This window comes from Poromitra crassiceps (genome assembly GCF_964638095.1).
Source record: "Poromitra crassiceps genome assembly, chromosome: 10".
Taxonomy (NCBI): Eukaryota; Metazoa; Chordata; class Actinopteri; order Beryciformes; family Melamphaidae; genus Poromitra; species Poromitra crassiceps.
In genome coordinates, this window is record NC_139631.1 from 8,459,718 (window position 1) to 8,478,871 (window position 19,154).

The 19,154-nt window shown below is 40.7% G+C and overlaps 2 protein-coding genes across 2 annotated transcripts; both read left to right on the forward strand.

The window, feature by feature from the left end:
* Positions 1–228: 228 nt before the first annotated feature.
* Positions 229–7,388, forward strand: LOC310783825 (transmembrane protein 233-like; the record flags this gene model as incomplete). The annotated part of the gene is made up of 4 exons (XM_083644722.1): positions 229–405; positions 2,744–2,878; positions 7,190–7,263; positions 7,364–7,388. The coding sequence occupies 4 exons, from the start codon at positions 229–231 to the stop codon at positions 7,386–7,388; spliced, it is 411 nt and encodes a 136-aa protein (XP_083500848.1).
* Positions 6,143–15,164, forward strand: prkab1b (protein kinase, AMP-activated, beta 1 non-catalytic subunit, b). The gene is made up of 8 exons (XM_083643889.1): positions 6,143–6,282; positions 7,364–7,536; positions 7,689–7,858; positions 7,965–8,058; positions 8,357–8,471; positions 9,207–9,340; positions 9,428–9,496; positions 12,547–15,164. The coding sequence occupies exons 2-8, from the start codon at positions 7,390–7,392 to the stop codon at positions 12,622–12,624; spliced, it is 807 nt and encodes a 268-aa protein (XP_083500015.1). The 5' UTR covers positions 6,143–6,282; positions 7,364–7,389; the 3' UTR covers positions 12,625–15,164.
* Positions 15,165–19,154: the final 3,990 nt, after the last annotated feature.

A 19,154-nucleotide genomic window follows, 5' to 3' on the forward strand; every position in this document is an offset into this window, starting at 1 on the left:
CAGTTTCCTCTTCCTTCCGTTTGACTCACACTCCTCTTTCTAACTGACGGCTGCATTCCGTCCTCACAGTAACCAGCAGCTGGTGTCTAACTGCTCAGCACAGCCTCGATCGGCCCCTCTCTCACCAGTCTGTTGGCTGATAGTGCAATTTCATTCGGATTTCCACCCCCCTGCCAGTCTGCGCTCTCCCTGTGTCCCGGTGCTGCTGAGCCGGGCCCATCTGCTCCCATGTCTCCGGGGAGGCCACCGCGGCCGGACCTCGACACCACCACCAAGCCCTCGCTGGCCGGCAGCGCTGGCCTCCTGGAGGTCCCCCCTCTGAGGAACTACCTCTGCCTCACCATGGTCACCTGCTTCTGCCCCGCGTGGCCCTTCAACATCGTGGCTCTGGTGTTCTCTGTCATGGTGAGTCTTGCAAAGTTGTGGTTCACCTGGTGGTCCCTCTCTACGAATGGTTCAAATGAGAAGTGATGTTGTGGTTCACATGGTGGTCCCTCTCTACGAATGGTTCAAATGAGAAGTGATGATGTGGTTCACCTGGTGGTCCCTCTCTACAAATGGTTCAAATTAAGTGATGTTGTTATGATGTTTTCAGCCAACAGCGTGTGTCCCTTCAGGCACTGCATAGAAATCATATGTGGCATGCAGGGCATATGGACTGACACATTAGAGGAGGGACTGATATCAGTAACAGTGGTGGATGCTGGGTTACTATTGATTATGTGTCAGAGATGTCTGCCATACTACAGCAGGAGCCTGCATGTTTTTCATCTTTTCAACATGGAGTGAAACATGCCTGTGGGTCCAGACCGTCCTGGGGGTCCAGACCGTCCAGACATTACAAATGAGTAGTCTGAACCATCATCTCATGGGTCACAGAAATAGCCCGTCCACTGCTTTGAGCAGTAGGTCAGTGCCGTTAACGAGTGCTTCTGCTGATGCGAGCTCAGATCAAATGTACTTCCAGCACGACGGACTATCCAAGAACCAAAGCTGCTGTCTGACCCAGAGCCTCTCCAGGCTCAGAACCAAAGCTGCTGTCTGACCCAGAGCCTCTCCAGGCTCAGACAAATGGCCAGTGTTGGGCAAGTTACTTTCAAAATGTAATATACTACATATTACTAGTTACTTTCATTTGAAAGTAATAAGTTACTTTACAATATTACTGTCTGTGTAGAGTAACTCGTTACTTATTACACTACTTTTGCATTACTTTCACCAAAACAACAGCAGCAGCAGAATGACATTGCCACCCCAGAACCATGCCGAAAAATAATTTCAACTGCCTTGAAGTCAGTGTAAACAATCCAAAATTCAAATTTGTATTCTTTTCCTTTGTTATTGTCATCTATAGTGGTTATTTGCATAAAAAAAACACGGTTTGATTAGGAAATGATTGTATCTTTATTTAAATAGGTGCTTTGATTAAAAAAAAGTAACTCAATTTGTAACTTGAGTTACTTGACAAAGTAACTGGTATAATATTACTGCCACCTATAAGTAATCAGTTATATTACTGAGTTACTGCTAAAAGTAATATATTACATGTAATATGTTACTTTTGTAATGAGTTACCCCCAACACTGCAAATGGCACATAGTCACTGTCCAATGGCTTTATCCCAGCTGAGATTCAGGGAGGGAGAAAGCAGCTGGCTTACTGGTTGCTGACTGACTCAGCATCCTGGAGAATATTCCTCGCACAGAAGTGTGGTGGACGGACGGATGGACGGACGGACGGTGCTTGTCTGTTTGTCTCTATGTCAGAAGTCTGGGAGCTGGCATGAGAGACAGACTGTCCCTCTTAACACTGACATGAGAGACAGACTGTCCCCCTTTAAAACTGGCATGAGAGACAGACTGTCCCCCTTTAAAACTGGCATGAGAGACAGACTGTCCCCCTTTAAAACTGGCATGAGAGACAGACTGTCCCCCTTAACGCAACTCGATGAGGCAGCAGCAGCTGCTGCATCTTTGTAGCTGTGAGAAACCAGATGAGGACCATCTGCCTTCACATCGATTACACTCTAGAGAAGAAAGCCAAGCAGGGCCGAGGTGAGAAACACAGAGGCAAAGCATCAAAATGTTTCTCCCTAACAGACTAGAGCCCCATCATAACAATGATCTTCTGCTCAAGTCTCTTATTGGAGCCGTCAAACAGATATGACATGTCCTCTGAAAAAGGTTCTCATGTCACTTTGCCAGGGTGACTCCATTTGCCTTACTGGTATGATGTATGACTATGATACTCCTATATCAGACTGGTGTAAGTAAGACCTGGACTGATATCAGACTGGTGTAAGTAACACCTGGACTGATATGAGACTGGTGTAAGTAAGACCTGGAGTGATATCAGACTGGTAAGTAAGACCTGAACTGATATCAGACTGGTGTAAGTAAGACCTGGACTGATATCAGAATGCTGCACACATAGTCAGTATCTCCTCGTTCCAATGCTTCACTGAAGCTATGTCACATTTATATTGAGTGAAATATTCAAACTCAAGATGTTTCACCATGACATCAAATGGAGAAAATCGAGATGTCTTGTGTATCATTTATACATTTCCCCTGTAATTCAGCATGACATGTTTGGTATTTTTGGAAACCTTGACTAGAATGTAAGATCAATTAAATAAAATTTGAAATAAAGTTCAGCTGTGTCTCCTGGTGTTGCTCCACACTTCAAATGTCTTCATATTAATTTGTATCCTTCTTCTCTTTTCCCAACATGACCCCTGTAGGCCCAAAACAGCTATGACGACGAGGACTATGAAGGTGCTCAGCGGCTGGGCAGGAAAGCCCTCCACATGGGGATCGCCTCCTTCTTCATCGGCCTCCTCGTCATCACCATATACATCATTGTGCACTTCACCACGGTATGAACGCACCAGAACGCAGTGAGGCCAAAGATAGACGCCAGATTCCAAGTGTCTTTTCTCCTTTCAACCCCACAAGATGTATTTGACCCCTTGTAGTGGAGGAGGAAGAGGAGAGGAGGTGACACTAACACGGAGCGCTCACCTCCATGCGATGAAGAACATCTCTCCTTTCATCCAGAGCATCAGACGTTTAAGAGCTGGAGTCCCTTTGGAACCTGTGCAATGACAGGCAAGAGGAAAGAGTCTGTTTCTTTATGAACTTGATCTTAACATGCTGAGTTGATGACAGAGTCTCTATGAAAGAGGACCACATCAACATTTCCATTGATGAGAAGTGTCGCTCATGGATTGATTGTGTGTTTATTTTTGTAACAAAAGCCTGTGATGAGCTGTTCTATGTTCTATCCATTCAACAACATTGTTTTCTTAGTGAACATGAAATGTAGGCTAGCATGTGAAAAGATGCCTAATGAATACCCTGACAGGCTTTGAATGAATGAATGAATGAATTAATTTATGTGACATGCATTGTTGAACTGTAAAAACAAACGTAAAAAACAACACATTTTTTTACTTTAAAATGTGCTCTGACAAAGCCATCCATGTTAATCTGATGGGTTTAATTTCAAAATGTCATATATTTGGGGGGGAGGGGTGCTTCTGTTGATTTAATTTGATGTCTTCCTCTCTGGCAAGCTACTGAACAGTTCCCCCTTCTTATTCCTTGTAATGTAACACAGTAATATTCAGGGAAATCACTTTAATTAATAATACCATGTTTAGATCAAATAAATGTTGGTAGGATATTGTGCAATATTGCACAATATTTTGGTTTTGGTGAGTCGTAAGTGACACATACTGTGCTTCATCCTTCACACCTGCTGCCATGTCCTGAGTCTGAAGGATCTTGTATTCTGATATGTCATATTAATATGATATGTCATATTAACACCATTAAAAGGCTAAGAATAGAGTGGATAATCCTCAGGCCACACCACCAGCACACTATTTACAGTGATGATCAACAAAATCATAGGTGGAGCAACTGCAAGCGATATCTTTCACATGTTGTAGTTATTGATTTACTCATTTCATTGCCATTTGGTTTCACTTTGAGCATTGGAAATGAATGCATGATGGGAACCCATGAAATGCTGGGTTATGGTTATTACCCAGAGATGGGGACTTGGACTTGGGACTTGGACTTGAGTCGCACTTAAGTCTCACTCACAGTGACTTGAGACTTGACTTGAGACTCGTCCTCAAAGACTTGAGACTTGACTTGGACTTGAGTTTTGGGACTTGTGAACAATCTTTATTTTTTTGGTGCATTAACATTAAGGAAATCTATACTGATGTCATCCAATCAATGCTGATAATGTATGCTAATAGATAAAGGAGTGACGATAATACAGTACATGCTTTGAATTCCTTGGTTTTAGCTATGCAGTGTTCTAAGCAGACTGGATGGCATGTAACAGATGATAGAACGCTCATCCATAAGAGACTTGACTTGGACTTGTGACCAAAGACTTGAGACTTGACTTGGACTTGCTCCTCAAAGACTTGAGACTTGACTTGGACTTGAGCTCAAAGACTTGAGACTTGACTTAGACTTGCAAAAAATGACTTGTGAGCATCAATAATATTACCACAGGAGGTTTGTGGTCAAGTGCCCAGCTGGTGTTACAGGTGTGACTCAGGTCATCTCCCACTACCAAGACATGCAGTTCTTCTCTCACCACTCCTTCAGTCCTCTCTCTACCTGCCAGCAATGAGATGAAACCAGTGAGTTATGGACACATCTGATTGTAATATGTTAGAATTTATTTTTATAAAGGCAAACCCCTGGACATGCATGGTCAACATCTGTCAAATAATAGCATTAGCCTACATGTAGACTAATGGAGGGACAATCAGCCTACAGTAAACTGAATTTACCAATCTTTTTACACCTGACATACTTTTTATCAGGTCAATTCCCAATTTAGGTATTAATAGTATCATAATTATTAGTATAATTAGTATTAAAGTGTTAATAGGCTAAGTGATAGGCCTAGTGTAGATTTCAACACTTTCAGAGTTAAATTAACAGTTACTGTGATATCTATCTATCTCAAACTGATTTAATTTGAGGATGTTTTTTTAAGCAAAAAGAAATTAAACATTACTAAATATAGCGGCAATTATTATTCTCTTGTTGGGGGTTGTTGTTTGCAAATTGGTTTGGTTGCTGAGTGATTCAGAGATCAAACATTTGTACCATTACTATTGTATTTTTCTTTTTCTTTCTTTTTCCCCATGATTTTACTATTGAAAAATGAAATAATTGTAGGATGAATGCAAATGCGCAACTGTAAGGTTGAAAATGATTACAAAATGAATGTAATGTTATAGTTTTTGTGTAATGTTTTTCTGTGTTAGACTAGCTTTTGCAATTGCAAAAGCTAATGGGGATCCTAATAAATAAACAAATAAATACCAGGGGTTCAAGCCTTGAACAAATGCTTAAGAAAGAAGAAAAGCACTCGAGGAACTGATGGCATCACAACTGCCTGATGACATCACAGTCGGGCAATCTTCTTCTTCTTCTTTTCGGTGTTTTATGGCAGTTGGCATCCTCAATGTTGCATCACCGCCCTCTTCTGGATCCACAATTGCATGACATCACTTCCAGTTGTGTGTTCTAGGCCTCATGCTGAGCACTGACTGGAGAGCATTTTTTCCACCCTTTTATTTACCATTGCAAATCACAATTGAGAGTTGTGTTTTTATCGTTTCCTCTTCAAACTAAAATCAAACAAATAAATCATCAGGGTTTTTTAAGGTGTGTACCATACAGTTTTCACTCTTGGGCAAATTGCAGTGTCAAATTCTGCAATCTGAGATCATCATTAAATGTAATCCTCCTCTCATTCAGTAATCTAGTCCTCATTAAATGTAATCCTGCTCTCCAACCCTGAGAGCAGTACAGCTGCAGATTGTTGTTGACACACATTTCTGAGATAATAACTGTAAAGAGCATGAAAGTGGATAGCCGTGAGAAAGATCCAGAGAAATCTGATATACAGTATCATGGTACCAGGACACTGTTTACCTGAGCTATGCAAATTTAGACCAGCGGTTCCCACCACCTTCTATAAACACCAAACTCAAGGACATTTCAAGGACTTTTCAGGCCCAATTCCCTCAAATTCAAGGAGTCAATGGGGCGGGGCTTAAACGATGACGTCATCCACTGGCGCGGCAGCAGACAGGAGGCGGAAGAGGTGTGTTTCCTGCTCTGTCCGTCCATCTGCAGCAGGAGGAGGACAGGTCAGAGGAGACAAGTTTACACTCAATGGCGAAGCAGCATAGCACGCCACACAACATCTGAAAGGACATTAGACAACAACACACAGGTAAGACAAAGGCGGAAAAACACTGGTCGCTCATATGCACACCGCTCACACACACAGGCTATTTCAGAGCTCCTCTCCAGCAGAAAGACGGAAACAACGCGGGACTGCCTGCCTGTGCAGCAGCTCGGCTCCGGGTACTTTTCTACAAACAAACCGATCGTTCACACACATTAGACCAGGGAGGACCCCATCTGATAAAACTGCTTCCGAAGGAGCGTCCAGATTTCTGTCGTTAGTTAACTTATGACTCAGTGTAGAATTACATAACTAATAGTTATGCAAATCAATGGTTATTAACTATTGATACTAGCCAGGGAGGCAACAGTTGGTGGAGAGAAACCTGTGAACCAATCACATCACTCCTCCTAACCTCAAGTCAAATGAAGCTGTTGATTTAACTAGTAGGGAGTCCCGACCATTGTCCCTACTAGGGACTAGGGTCCCTACAGGGACCTTTGAGCCCCAGGGGTCCTTGGGCCTCCAGTTTGAGAACCAGAGGGGCGTTAACTTTACAGGAGAGCCAAAACAATCAAGAGGTGAGAACCAGAAGGGCCTATAGTCATTGACATTTGACTTTGCTATGCATTGTGTTATGTTATGCATTATACATGCATTAACTCACTGTATTATGAAAACGTCATAAACATGTGGATGATGATGACAATATACTTAATGGACAATATTTGGAAGAAAGTCATCAGGGCCAAAGGGGCGTAAGTTGCCCTTTTGCCCACAATGAAATAGTTCAGTGTGTTCAATGTTAGGTCTTTTTTATTATTATTATTTATTAATAACTTAGTTTAGAATTCACATGTGCACTTAAGGACAGTAGAGCTCAACAGATTTCATTTGATATATACACAACTAATTTCTGCCCAAAATATCACTTCTGCGCCTCTGTTCCCAGTCTCAGTGCCAGATTGTAGACTTTCACATGATGTGTGGCATGCTGCTGCAGGGTGGGGGCCCCTGGGGGCCAGAGTGTGAACTTTCACATGATGTGTGGCTTGCTGCTGCAGGGCGGGGGCCCCTGGGGGCCAGAGTGTGAACTTGAACATGATGTGTGGCTTGTTTGCTTTAGGGTGGTGGCCCGTGGAGGCCTCTGAGATGGGGAACAGCAGCAGCGACAGGGCCGGAGGGGCCCAGGGTGAAAGGTCAGACAGAGAGGGACAGACAGGGGGCAAAGAGGCTGGACCCAAAATCCTCATGGACAGCACCGAGGACGCAGACCTCTTCCAGAGAGAGGACCCAAAGGTAATGGAGTTTCTGTACAAGACTCATGCTCAGTAGTAGTAGTAGTAGTAGTAGTAGTAATAATAATAATAATACAAATTATTATTATGATTCTGATGATGTACTGTACCGAGGAGAGCAGGTGAATAACACATGGACCTCATGCTGCCCAGGCTCCACAGGAGATCCAGGAGTTTCTGGCTTGGCAGCAGGACCTGGAGAGTGAGAGTAAGAGTCCAACGCAGGCCCGGCCCACTGTGTTCAGATGGAAGGGCGGCGCCAAAGAAGTCTTTGTGTCCGGTTCTTTTAACAACTGGGCCACCAAGATCCCACTCAACAGAAGGTGCTTTGGCTGATGGAGGATGCTTTAATATGCATGTTCAAATATGACACGTTTGAAGTATGGATTTTGATGTAAACCTCACACAGGATTTTTCTCCCAAACTCAGTCAGAACAACTTTGTGGCTATTGTGGACTTGCCGGAGGGAGAGCACCAGTATAAAATGTGTGTAGACGGACAGTGGACCTTGGATCCTACTGGGGTGAGTAAGAAGTTTCTATCAGACCCTGATATGATCCTACTGGGGTGAGTAAGAAGTTTCTATCAGACTCTGATATGATCCTACTGGGGTGAGTAAGAAGTTTCTATCAGACTCTGATAAGGACGGACGCCATATCAGAGTGAGACGCGGTAATCTGTCTTTTTAAGAAGCTGAAATGTCACATGAGCTGTTCTGAAAATATGATTGTTGTGTTTATGTTGGCGGTTGCTCGCCTGGTCGTGATGACAGTGACACAGAGTTCAGCTGACTCAGCGTTTCATTTTGCCATCCTCTCCAGGCCGTGATCACGACCAAGACCGGAACGGTCAATAACGTCATCGAGGTGAAGACGACTGACTTTGAAGTGTTCGACGCCCTCAGGATCGACTCTCAGGAGACTGCAGACATCTCAGGTACAGACGCTGCCTGCACAGTTACTGTGTGAAGACGTGTTCATGTGAAGAACGCCAAAACCACCAGACACAAAAACACTTTCTACCCACAGGCCATCACTCTGATTAACACTTCAACCAGGCACTTGAACACCAGTTTACTTTTGACACTTTACCAGTTGAAACACTCAAAACCAGGAACAGTAATATCCCAGTAATATCCCCCCCATGCACACACACACACACACACACACACACACACACACACACGCGCGCACACTATTTGATGTACGTTTACTGGGAAATAACTACAATATCTGACACGAGGCCTCGTTCACGTTGAACGGTCAATAACTGCAATATCTGCATTTCTTTATGATCCTGTGTGGCTTATTTATACATACTATACATATACATTCTTTCATATATACATATTTAAAATAGACACTTTATACCACACTTAATGTATGGTAGATAATGCAAAATTGAGTAAATGATTAAATGTACCTGTGCGTTGTTTGTTTTAACTTGTGCATACCTTTTTTCTGTGTGTAAATGCCCGTTGCTCCAAGTAGGTTAAAACAAGTGCTAAGCCTTATTTGTAAATATGAATGAACCATATCTGGTTCATTTTAAAGTAGATCAAAAAGCATTCATATTTGAGATTTGTTGATTACTGTACGGGGCTAAAATCCACCTTATTCCTTTGCTGTGAGGTTGTATTACAATGGTGTTGATGTGATGGTCCTTCTCCAGACTTGTCCAGTTCTCCTCCAGGCCCGTACCTGCAGGAGGCGTACATCACCAAGACAGAGGACAAGATCAAACATCCTCCTATCCTCCCCCCTCACCTGCTGCAGGTCCTGCTCAACAAGGACACGGGCATCTCTGTGAGTGGAGGAGCACAAACATGTCACTGCCTAGAAAGCTGTGGTTGATCCAGTAATACTCACCTTGTCTGTGTGTGTCTTCATCAGTGTGACCCCACCCTGCTGCCAGAGCCCAACCATGTGATGCTCAACCACCTGTACGCCCTCTCCATCAAGGTAACCAGTCCCAACATGTTCATATCAAACCCTATAGGTATACTGTAGGTATATATACATGTTCATATCAAACCCTATAGGTATACTGTAGGTATATATACATGTTCATATCAAACCCTATAGGTATACTGTAGGTATATATACATGTTCATATCAAACCCTATAGGTATACTGTAGGTATACATGTTCATATAAAACCCTATAGGTATACTGTAGGTATATATACATGTTCATATCAAACCCTATAGGTATACTGTAGGTATCTATACATGTTCATATCAAACCCTATAGGTATACTGTAGGTATATATACATGTTCATATCAAACCCTATAGGTATACTGTAGGTATATTTACATGTTCATATCAAACCCTATAGGTATACTGTAGGTATATATACATGTTCATATCAAACCCTATAGGTATACTGTAGGTATATATACATGTTCATATCAAACCCTATAGGTATACTGTAGGTATATATACATGTTCATATCAAACCCTATAGGTATACTGTAGGTATATATACATGTTCATATCAAACCCTATAGGTATACTGTAGGTATATATACATGTTCATATCAAACCCTATAGGTATACTCATACTGTAGGTATATATACATGTTCATATCAAACCCTATAGGTATACTGTAGGTATATATACATGTTCATATCAAACCCTATAGGTATACTGTAGGTATATATACATGTTCATATCAAACCCTATAGGTATACTGTAGGTATATATACATGTTCATATCAAACCCTATAGGTATACTGTAGGTATACATGTTCATATAAAACCCTATAGGTATACTGTAGGTATATATACATGTTCATATCAAACCCTATAGGTATACTGTAGGTATCTATACATGTTCATATCAAACCCTATAGGTATACTGTAGGTATATATACATGTTCATATCAAACCCTATAGGTATACTGTAGGTATATTTACATGTTCATATCAAACCCTATAGGTATACTGTAGGTATATATACATGTTCATATCAAACCCTATAGGTATACTGTAGGTATATATACATGTTCATATCAAACCCTATAGGTATACTGTAGGTATATATACATGTTCATATCAAACCCTATAGGTATACTGTAGGTATATATACATGTTCATATCAAACCCTATAGGTATACTGTAGGTATATATACATGTTCATATCAAACCCTATAGGTATACTCATACTGTAGGTATATATACATGTTCATATCAAACCCTATAGGTATACTGTAGGTATATATACATGTTCATATCAAACCCTATAGGTATACTGTAGGTATATATACATGTTCATATCAAACCCTATAGGTATACTGTAGGTATATATACATGTTCATATCAAACCCTATAGGTATACTGTAGGTATATATACATGTTCATATCAAACCCTATAGGTATACTGTAGGTATATATACATGTTCATATCAAACCCTATAGGTATACTGTAGGTATATATACATGTTCATATCAAACCCTATAGGTATACTCATACTGTAGGTATATATACATGTTCATATCAAACCCTATAGGTATACTGTAGGTATATATACATGTTCATATCAAACCCTATAGGTATACTGTAGGTATACATGTTCATATCAAACCCTATAGGTATACTGTAGGTATATATACATGTTCATATAAAACCCTATAGGTATACTGTAGGTATATTTACATGTTCATATCAAACCCTATAGGTATACTGTAGGTATATATACATGTTCATATCAAACCCTATAGGTATACTGTAGGTATATATACATGTTCATATCAAACCCTATATGTATACTGTAGGTATATATACATGTTCATATAAAACCCTATATGTATACTGTAGGTATATATACATGTTCATATCAAACCCTATAGGTATACTGTAGGTATATATACATGTTCATATGAAACCCTATACGTACAGTATACTGTAGGTATACATGTTCATATCAAACCCTATATGTATACTGTAGGTATATATACATGTTCATATCAAACCCTATAGGTATACTGTAGGTATATATACATGTTCATATCAAACCCTATATGTATACTGTAGGTATATATACATGTTCATATAAAACCCTATATGTATACTGTAGGTATATATACATGTTCATATCAAACCCTATATGTATACTGTAGGTATATATACATGTTCATATCAAACCCTATAGGTATACTGTAGGTATATATACATGTTCATATCAAACCCTATACGTACAGTATACTGTAGATATATTCACCTTATGCAGCCCCGCCCACTTGACCCATTGTATCGCGACTTCCTGTTCAAAACACCGGCTGTTTTAGCTGCTCAAACTAGTCTGACTCACCTGGTCAAACCTAGTTTGACTCACATTATTGTGCCAGACTAGGTTTATGAGTCACAGGAAGTGTAAATGCGATCTGAACCTCTGATTGTGTTTACACTTCCTGTTAGTCCCTCAAGCCAGACGGTCTCTTCTGAATAAGGTGAATAAACACGTTATATACTATACGTAGATATATAAACATGTTCCTATATGTATACTTTAGATATATAAACATGTTCCTATATGTATACTTTAGATGTATAAACATGTTCCTATATGTATACTTTAGATATATAAACATGTTCCTATATGTATACTTTAGATATATAAACATGTTCCTATATGTATACTTTAGATGTATAAACATGTTCCTATATGTATACTTTAGATATATAAACATGTTCCTATATGTATACTTTAGATGTATAAACATGTTCCTATATGTATACTTTAGATATATAAACATGTTCCTATATGTATACTTTAGATATATAAACATGTTCCTATATGTATACTTTAGATGTATAAACATGTTCCTATATGTATACTGTAGATATATAAACATGTTCCTATATGTATACTGTAGATATATAAACATGTTCCTATATGTATACTGTAGATGTATAAACATGTTCCTATATGTATACTTTAGATATATAAACATGTTCCTATATGTATACTTTAGATGTATAAACATGTTCCTTTCATTGTGTTTCAGGACGGGGTGATGGTTCTCAGTGCAACCCACCGATACAAAAAGAAATATGTTACCACTCTTCTGTACAAGCCGATATAATATATAATACACCAATTGTTATGAGCCGGCCTCCTGCAAATCATGTCGAACACTAAAGTGTTATTTTTTAAAATAAGTATCTGTCTTTTGTGATAAGATGTTGATGAATTGTTAAATAGTATTCAGCCAATAATCTTGCCTCAACCGATGAACTGTGGACCTTTGAATATGATTTGAAATGCCTTACTTGTCTCATCAGCAACATATTGTTAGAATATTGATTTTCATGACATAGTCTTGTCGCTGTCTGTCAAACGGTTGCTTGTTCAGCTTGTAACATCGTGTGATGCTGCATAATGTGCATTCCTGATCGAACCAGTGTAATGAAAATCATCTGGCAACGTGCATTAAGTATTGAGTATTTAATGTACAGATCTCTCCTCCAGTGGTCACAGGAACTGACCTCTGGATGTGCCCTGCATCTTAGGGGTGGGGGAACAACCCCCCCAGACCGGTTTCAACTGTTTTGTCAAACGCCAAACACCAGAGTCCTGGACCCTGTAGAGAGGTAACTCAGCTGACCTTTGACTGGGGAGCCCGGTCATGTGGGGCTGATCCCCTCACCTACCCTTGATGAATGACACCAAGGGAGGTGGAAAACAGCCCCAACTTATCCCAATGGACTTGAGGTGACTCCGGGGAACCAGACCGTTTGTTATTACCCATCAGACAGGAGAGAGAGTTATCTAACAGGTCACACAGACACTGACCTTTTCCTGTGGAAACATTTTCTTAAAAGACATGCTCAGAATGTTCATATAAAAACATCTCGCAATGTATGCATATCTATGACTTCATGTTTGGTATCAAACTGCTCAGACATTGTGATTGGAGTTAACAATATGTATTTCATAGGGATGACATGCATTTAACTTGCTCTTGTAAAGGAATGAAGGAATGCAATACTATGACTTTATGTGCTTTCAACCAGAGGTCATAAAACTAATTGACCGTGTCGAAGCGGGAGACAGGATTACTCTAAAACTGTGTTGTCTCATAAGAAATGTACCATAGCCTAACCAAATTGACTTTATATTTTGTCAAGATATAAGTGTTGTATGTGTGAAATAAAGAGTCATTTATCTTATAATAAGATAATACTAAGTACAATTAGTATACAACCTGTCCCATATTACTGAATCTAGTAATTCCTTTGGATTCACCCGAGATAAGTGATTAATTAACCTGTGGTTCCCTTAGATATGGTTTGGTTGTGTACACATATATAGGATTTGGTAAAGATACGTGTTCCAGAAATAGTTTTGGTTTGTTCCTTAAATATAAAGATACACCACACATGTTTGATTTCAAAATAATCAGAATAATATGTGGGATGTAATTGTGAATGTGCCATGGCCATGAGGTCATTTGACGAGATGTTTGAATCGTGTTATAAGTTTTAAGGGAAAAGAGAGCAGAAGCTCTTCCCCATCTGGGCTTGTCTCTGGGAAAACACAGTCATAAATCTCTCGGCCAGCCTGACTCCATCCCTGTGTAACAAGACCAATGCTTGTCTATATCTACTTTGCTATCTTATCTGTTCATCTCTCATTTCCATCTATATTTTGTTTTCTCACACCAAGAGTGATGTCAAGAAATATAAATAGGTTTGTAAAAGAAGTACATAGTTTAGTTAAGTTCTATAAATAGTGAAAATTACTATTCCTTATCTCAATGCATGAAAGGGCCATGTTGCAAGGGGTGTTCCCTGCCCCCTTTCTCCTGACAGGAGGAGATAAAACTGTGGCTGGCTGCGCTCTCTAACAGACTTGAGCAGACGAAAGAAAAACTTTGAAACAACAAGGACTTTTTTAGAACTCAAGAATTCAAGATGTAGTCCTTACTTTTAGGCCTCAAAAGATGCCATGCTTTTGAAGGCCATTGCAGCTTTCACCACACCAAATGGTGATTGTCTCATAATTCTGCCACCAACAAAGAGTGTCACGTGGCCCTATCGAGAAAGGACAGCCGCTCCCGACCGCAGTACTCAGGAGGCCGTCTTCCCACAAATAGGCACGCTGACTGACTCTTAAGGATGGCTTTTTCAGTTCCAGACGATATAGTGAGATTAGATACCTTTTGTTGCTTTATTTTTGATAGGTGAAGCTTAAATCATTTTTGATGATCCCTTTTATAATTGCCATTACTAAAGGGCGATCCCCTTTTTCAACGGGATGAGATCCTCTAACCAAGAGGATCATTAAAAGACAATTGAACCAACAACCAGCCGGTTTTGAGACCCCTCGCCTGCCCGTCCAAGCAGACACGGCTACCCTTCGTTGCCATGGCAGCTCCTGCCTTCCGGTGGGATCCCATCCTAAGCCAGGGAAGGCCGTTCTCCCGCAGACGAACAGAGGGAGAGAGAGAGAATGATCAGCCACTCAACTCGGCGAAAGTCAGGCACAGTGACCACAAGTCTCATTCTGCTAATTTTGAGAGTGCTGTGAAGATATAGAGTAACTTAAAATACTCACCTATTGAATTAGAATATGTATTTAATTAGGTTAGGTTTAAACTAGGCTTTCTAGAGAATCCTCCACCTGCTGGTACCTTTTATCAGCAGCTATCTTATTCCCTTCCTTTTCACTTTTCCCCTCCTTTCTTCTCTCAATCGAACAAGGTGTTATGTATAATACTGTGATTTTACTATGCTTATATGGTTTAATAAATCTGATTATATATGAGAGAAGTGGTTTGGGTCTTTTTCCAGAATACAATACTCCAGCGATGCAGAAGTAAAGCGAGAAGGACTTACTGTACACCCTGGTTTATAATGGCTCATATGAATTAAATGAATTATATAGATGAAGCTTTTCTAGTTTAAAGCTATAATCTAAAGCTAGTGGCATCCCTAGGCATTTCCTGAAAGACAGACCATTGTTTCAATGGTGAAAGTATTATTATAAATCATAATTTTTATGTCTATATGGTTCATAATTCATAACGCCATTATTATTGATTAAATTCACTACATATTTTGGCACCCCAGATGGGACGCTGAAACGCATCGCTGAGTATCATCCATTCTGAGAAAAAGAAGGAAACTAAGATAACACAACATAGCTGTGTTAAGAGGACATGAATATGGGAAAAGGATTTCTATAAGGACATTTGTGGGTTGTGGGTTCGTTATGAGAATAGCCTATAGCCTACCTGAAATTTGATAGACTGCTGGTCAGCTATCAAGCATGATTTCAATTACGGTAGACTGCTACAAGCGGTCCTGCCTATTAAGAGGCTGTGGAAATAGACTAGGCATGCATGAATACAGACTTTGATCAAATGGCGCGTGTGCCCGCCTATTTGATGAGAGGCTGTTTGGGTGAGAGTCATTTCTTCCCCCCCAAAGTAGTGGGCAAAGTTAGCCTATTGATTATAGACCTCTTTTGATAACACAATTCAAGTGTTAGGAGGCCCTTTCTCCGTCTGCTCAGTACAGACGGGACCAAACATTGAGTCAAATGGCCAGCTGCTGCGATTCGTCAGCTGGCTGAAGGAGCCAAGCGTCTCCTTGCTCCGCGGCTCAGGGCAGCGATACGCTGCCGTTGCTCTGTATAGACTGTTGTTGACAAGTTTGCTGCTAACAGTGAATTGTGAATGAATGCAGAGTGAGGTTTCACTGCGCGGTGTCCGCAGTATGAGAACCGATATAAAGGCCAAAAAGATATCTTCATAATTGCATTAATCGAGTATTGATCTGCGCGTGTGCCCGTGGATTACAAGAAAGATATATGCTCCGGAATAGAATGAATCATGCTACGATTTCTAGCTGATTAAATCAATCCGGACCCCTTCGCGTTTTTAAATCAGACTAGCTACCTGACTTTATTGACAAGCCATGAGCTGAGAAGGTTAATCTTGTCACAGAGAGTAGAAAACTCTACACCTGTGAATCAAAACACAGATCAAGAGCGAGCGACGCGCTCAGGAAGCTGCTTGCCCTGTGTTTTCTGCCATGTGCATTGGTGCTGCGTTTAACCAGCCCGATGCTGGCTAACTAATTACTGTTATGACATGTTATGTGTAGGTTACAGTAGAGTAGGCTATAAGCCTAAAACTTAAAACCTAGATGCTGACAGTCAGTCAAAGACTCATCTGCATGTGTGTATATACTGTATACAGGGACCAGTGCTGACGTCAACACGTCAGTCTCTCATGGGGGGGGAAAGCAAACTCTTTCCTCCCCCCCTCCCCCTCCTTTCAGTCTCCCCATGAAAGCGGAGGTGCACATCAAGCAGTGTTTTGCTTTTGAACGAAAATGCATTTTAAACTTGTGTGAAGTGTTCATGTAACAGCTGTCGGCTTTCAACACACACATTCATAGGCTATTGAAGTCCCAAGTTCAAAGCTCAATCCCTTTCAGGTTAGAATCAATTAACCATGATCAATCAAGGAAGAGAATGATACTAAAAGTATCTGTAACCACATTGGTATGGGACCTAGATAGTATGCCATCTAGGTCCACGGACCCCATGTTGAGGACCGCTGTATGCAACATGTGATATTAGTAATGCTTAGACACGAATAGCCTACATTTATCCCACAAGCTGTGTGGATGGAACACTTCGGCACACTGACATGTTGGGTTACCATGTTTGGCATACGCGAGGAAGCAAAGGGGGGTTGATCTCAAACCCCCAGTCATAACTGCCGCCACACATCTAATGTATAATCTTATTGTACAGGCAAATGTAATCCGCTTGCATGATGCATCCTTAACTAATAATTGCTTTGTCAGGATGTGGAAATACGGCCTGCCAGCCGGTATTAATTATAGCGTTATATGAACAAATTCAGCTGGGGTCGCGTTTGTCCGTTTGAGCTGAAAGATTTCTCATTTTCCAACATGGCTATAATGCGACAATGCGATAATATGACACCAACGTGACTGTTCGCCAGATATAAAAAAAACCCGTTTGCTGTTGAATTAGAATTGTTCAGAGTTCGACCTGCGAGACGTCGCTAGTTTAATTCTGTCAATTAAATTTACCCAGTATGCGGGTCCTTAGCCGCCGGTTGTGACTGACGGCCGGAAAGCAGAATTTACCCATCAGTCAGGACCACTGAATTAAATACAAGGCGATGTGATCGGGTTTATGTACGCTATGGTATCGTCACAGAGAATAGCCTACAGACACACACAGTTAATAAAGTGGTTCCTTTGTGATATGGCAGTCTGGTGTACATGATAGGAATATAATGTCCCATAATGCCTTCCTAAATGTTTTTTTTTTAACGTGTCTCCAACCGAGAAATGTTTGCTGACGGCTGCGTTTTTCCATGCGGGAAAACTAAGTAAATATTGTGATCTGTGGACGTCTGCCTTGCGGAACCTCACGGACTGGGCTTGTTTACAATCAAGTGAGATCCCTTGCATGGAGCGTTTGTTTTAGTTATCAGGCTGAGCCTTCACGCCATTTCAAGCCGCTGATCCATGTACAAAGGCGTACTTGTAGCCTATCCGCAGACTGCAGTAGAGGCAACATCTAAATATCAGATCACTCAATTTCACCCCGGGAAGGCTCTGGAGGGGGGTCCTCAGAGCAGGGGTGTCACACTAAACTCCTCACAGCTGAACCACGTTTATGACTGTAATAAAAGAGTCAAGCTTTAAATGTAACATGATATGAATGAGTCCTACTTGTTATCACATTACATAATAGCCACTGATTTGGTCTGTAATGGGCCCAAAACAGCATTTAGGTATCTAGAGAATACTAATTATAATTTCCACACTTCCCATATTGTCTGGCTGCTTGATCCTGACGGACAGCCTGAACACAGGGTGTGAAGTCAGCTCAGAGAGGAGAGTGGGAAAGTTACTGGGCACAATGGAGCCCTGGTTTTAAATAAAAACAAGTACATGCAGTTAACTGTCCCATATGTTCTAACCATTTTTCACATGATGGAACAGGCACTTAAGTTGACATTGCTATTGTGCTAGCCTATACCAAATTTTGATAAGATGTCTGAACATTATTTTCAAACAATGAAATCTGAACCGTGCCTGGTTTATAACCAAGGTGCGTTAAAAGCAACTCCTTGGTTGCGAATGAAACACAGGACTTCAAGAGGTTGTTTTTGAAAAAGGGATAAGCAGAATGGTCTCTTTTTAAGAAAGGGGGGGGTTAGGTTCCCCCTACAGTGGTTAAGTACCGGTCCCAGTGGTAAACTTTACAGCCTATAAGGGCACTGTGCGTTAAACCAGAGTCTTCTCAGACTTCGAAACACAGATGAGTATAGCTCAAATAACTAATCAGGGGGGTCCTAAATAGCCACTCTCAAGTGACAGTCCCTTTTCATCCTGAAATAGGAGAATTTCTGATGGGTGTTGTGTCTGACCTGATACCTGTGGTCTTTGTAAGGTAACGACAGACTGTACTAATCAATGACCGATTCAGTTCCAAAAAGGGAGCATGTTTATTTAGACCTGTGATATTAGTAATGCTTAGACTTAAGCAGCCTGTGTTATCCTCATTATAGGAGGATGGGCAACCATTGTTGTTTTAAAGGCAGAACTTGTGAATCCT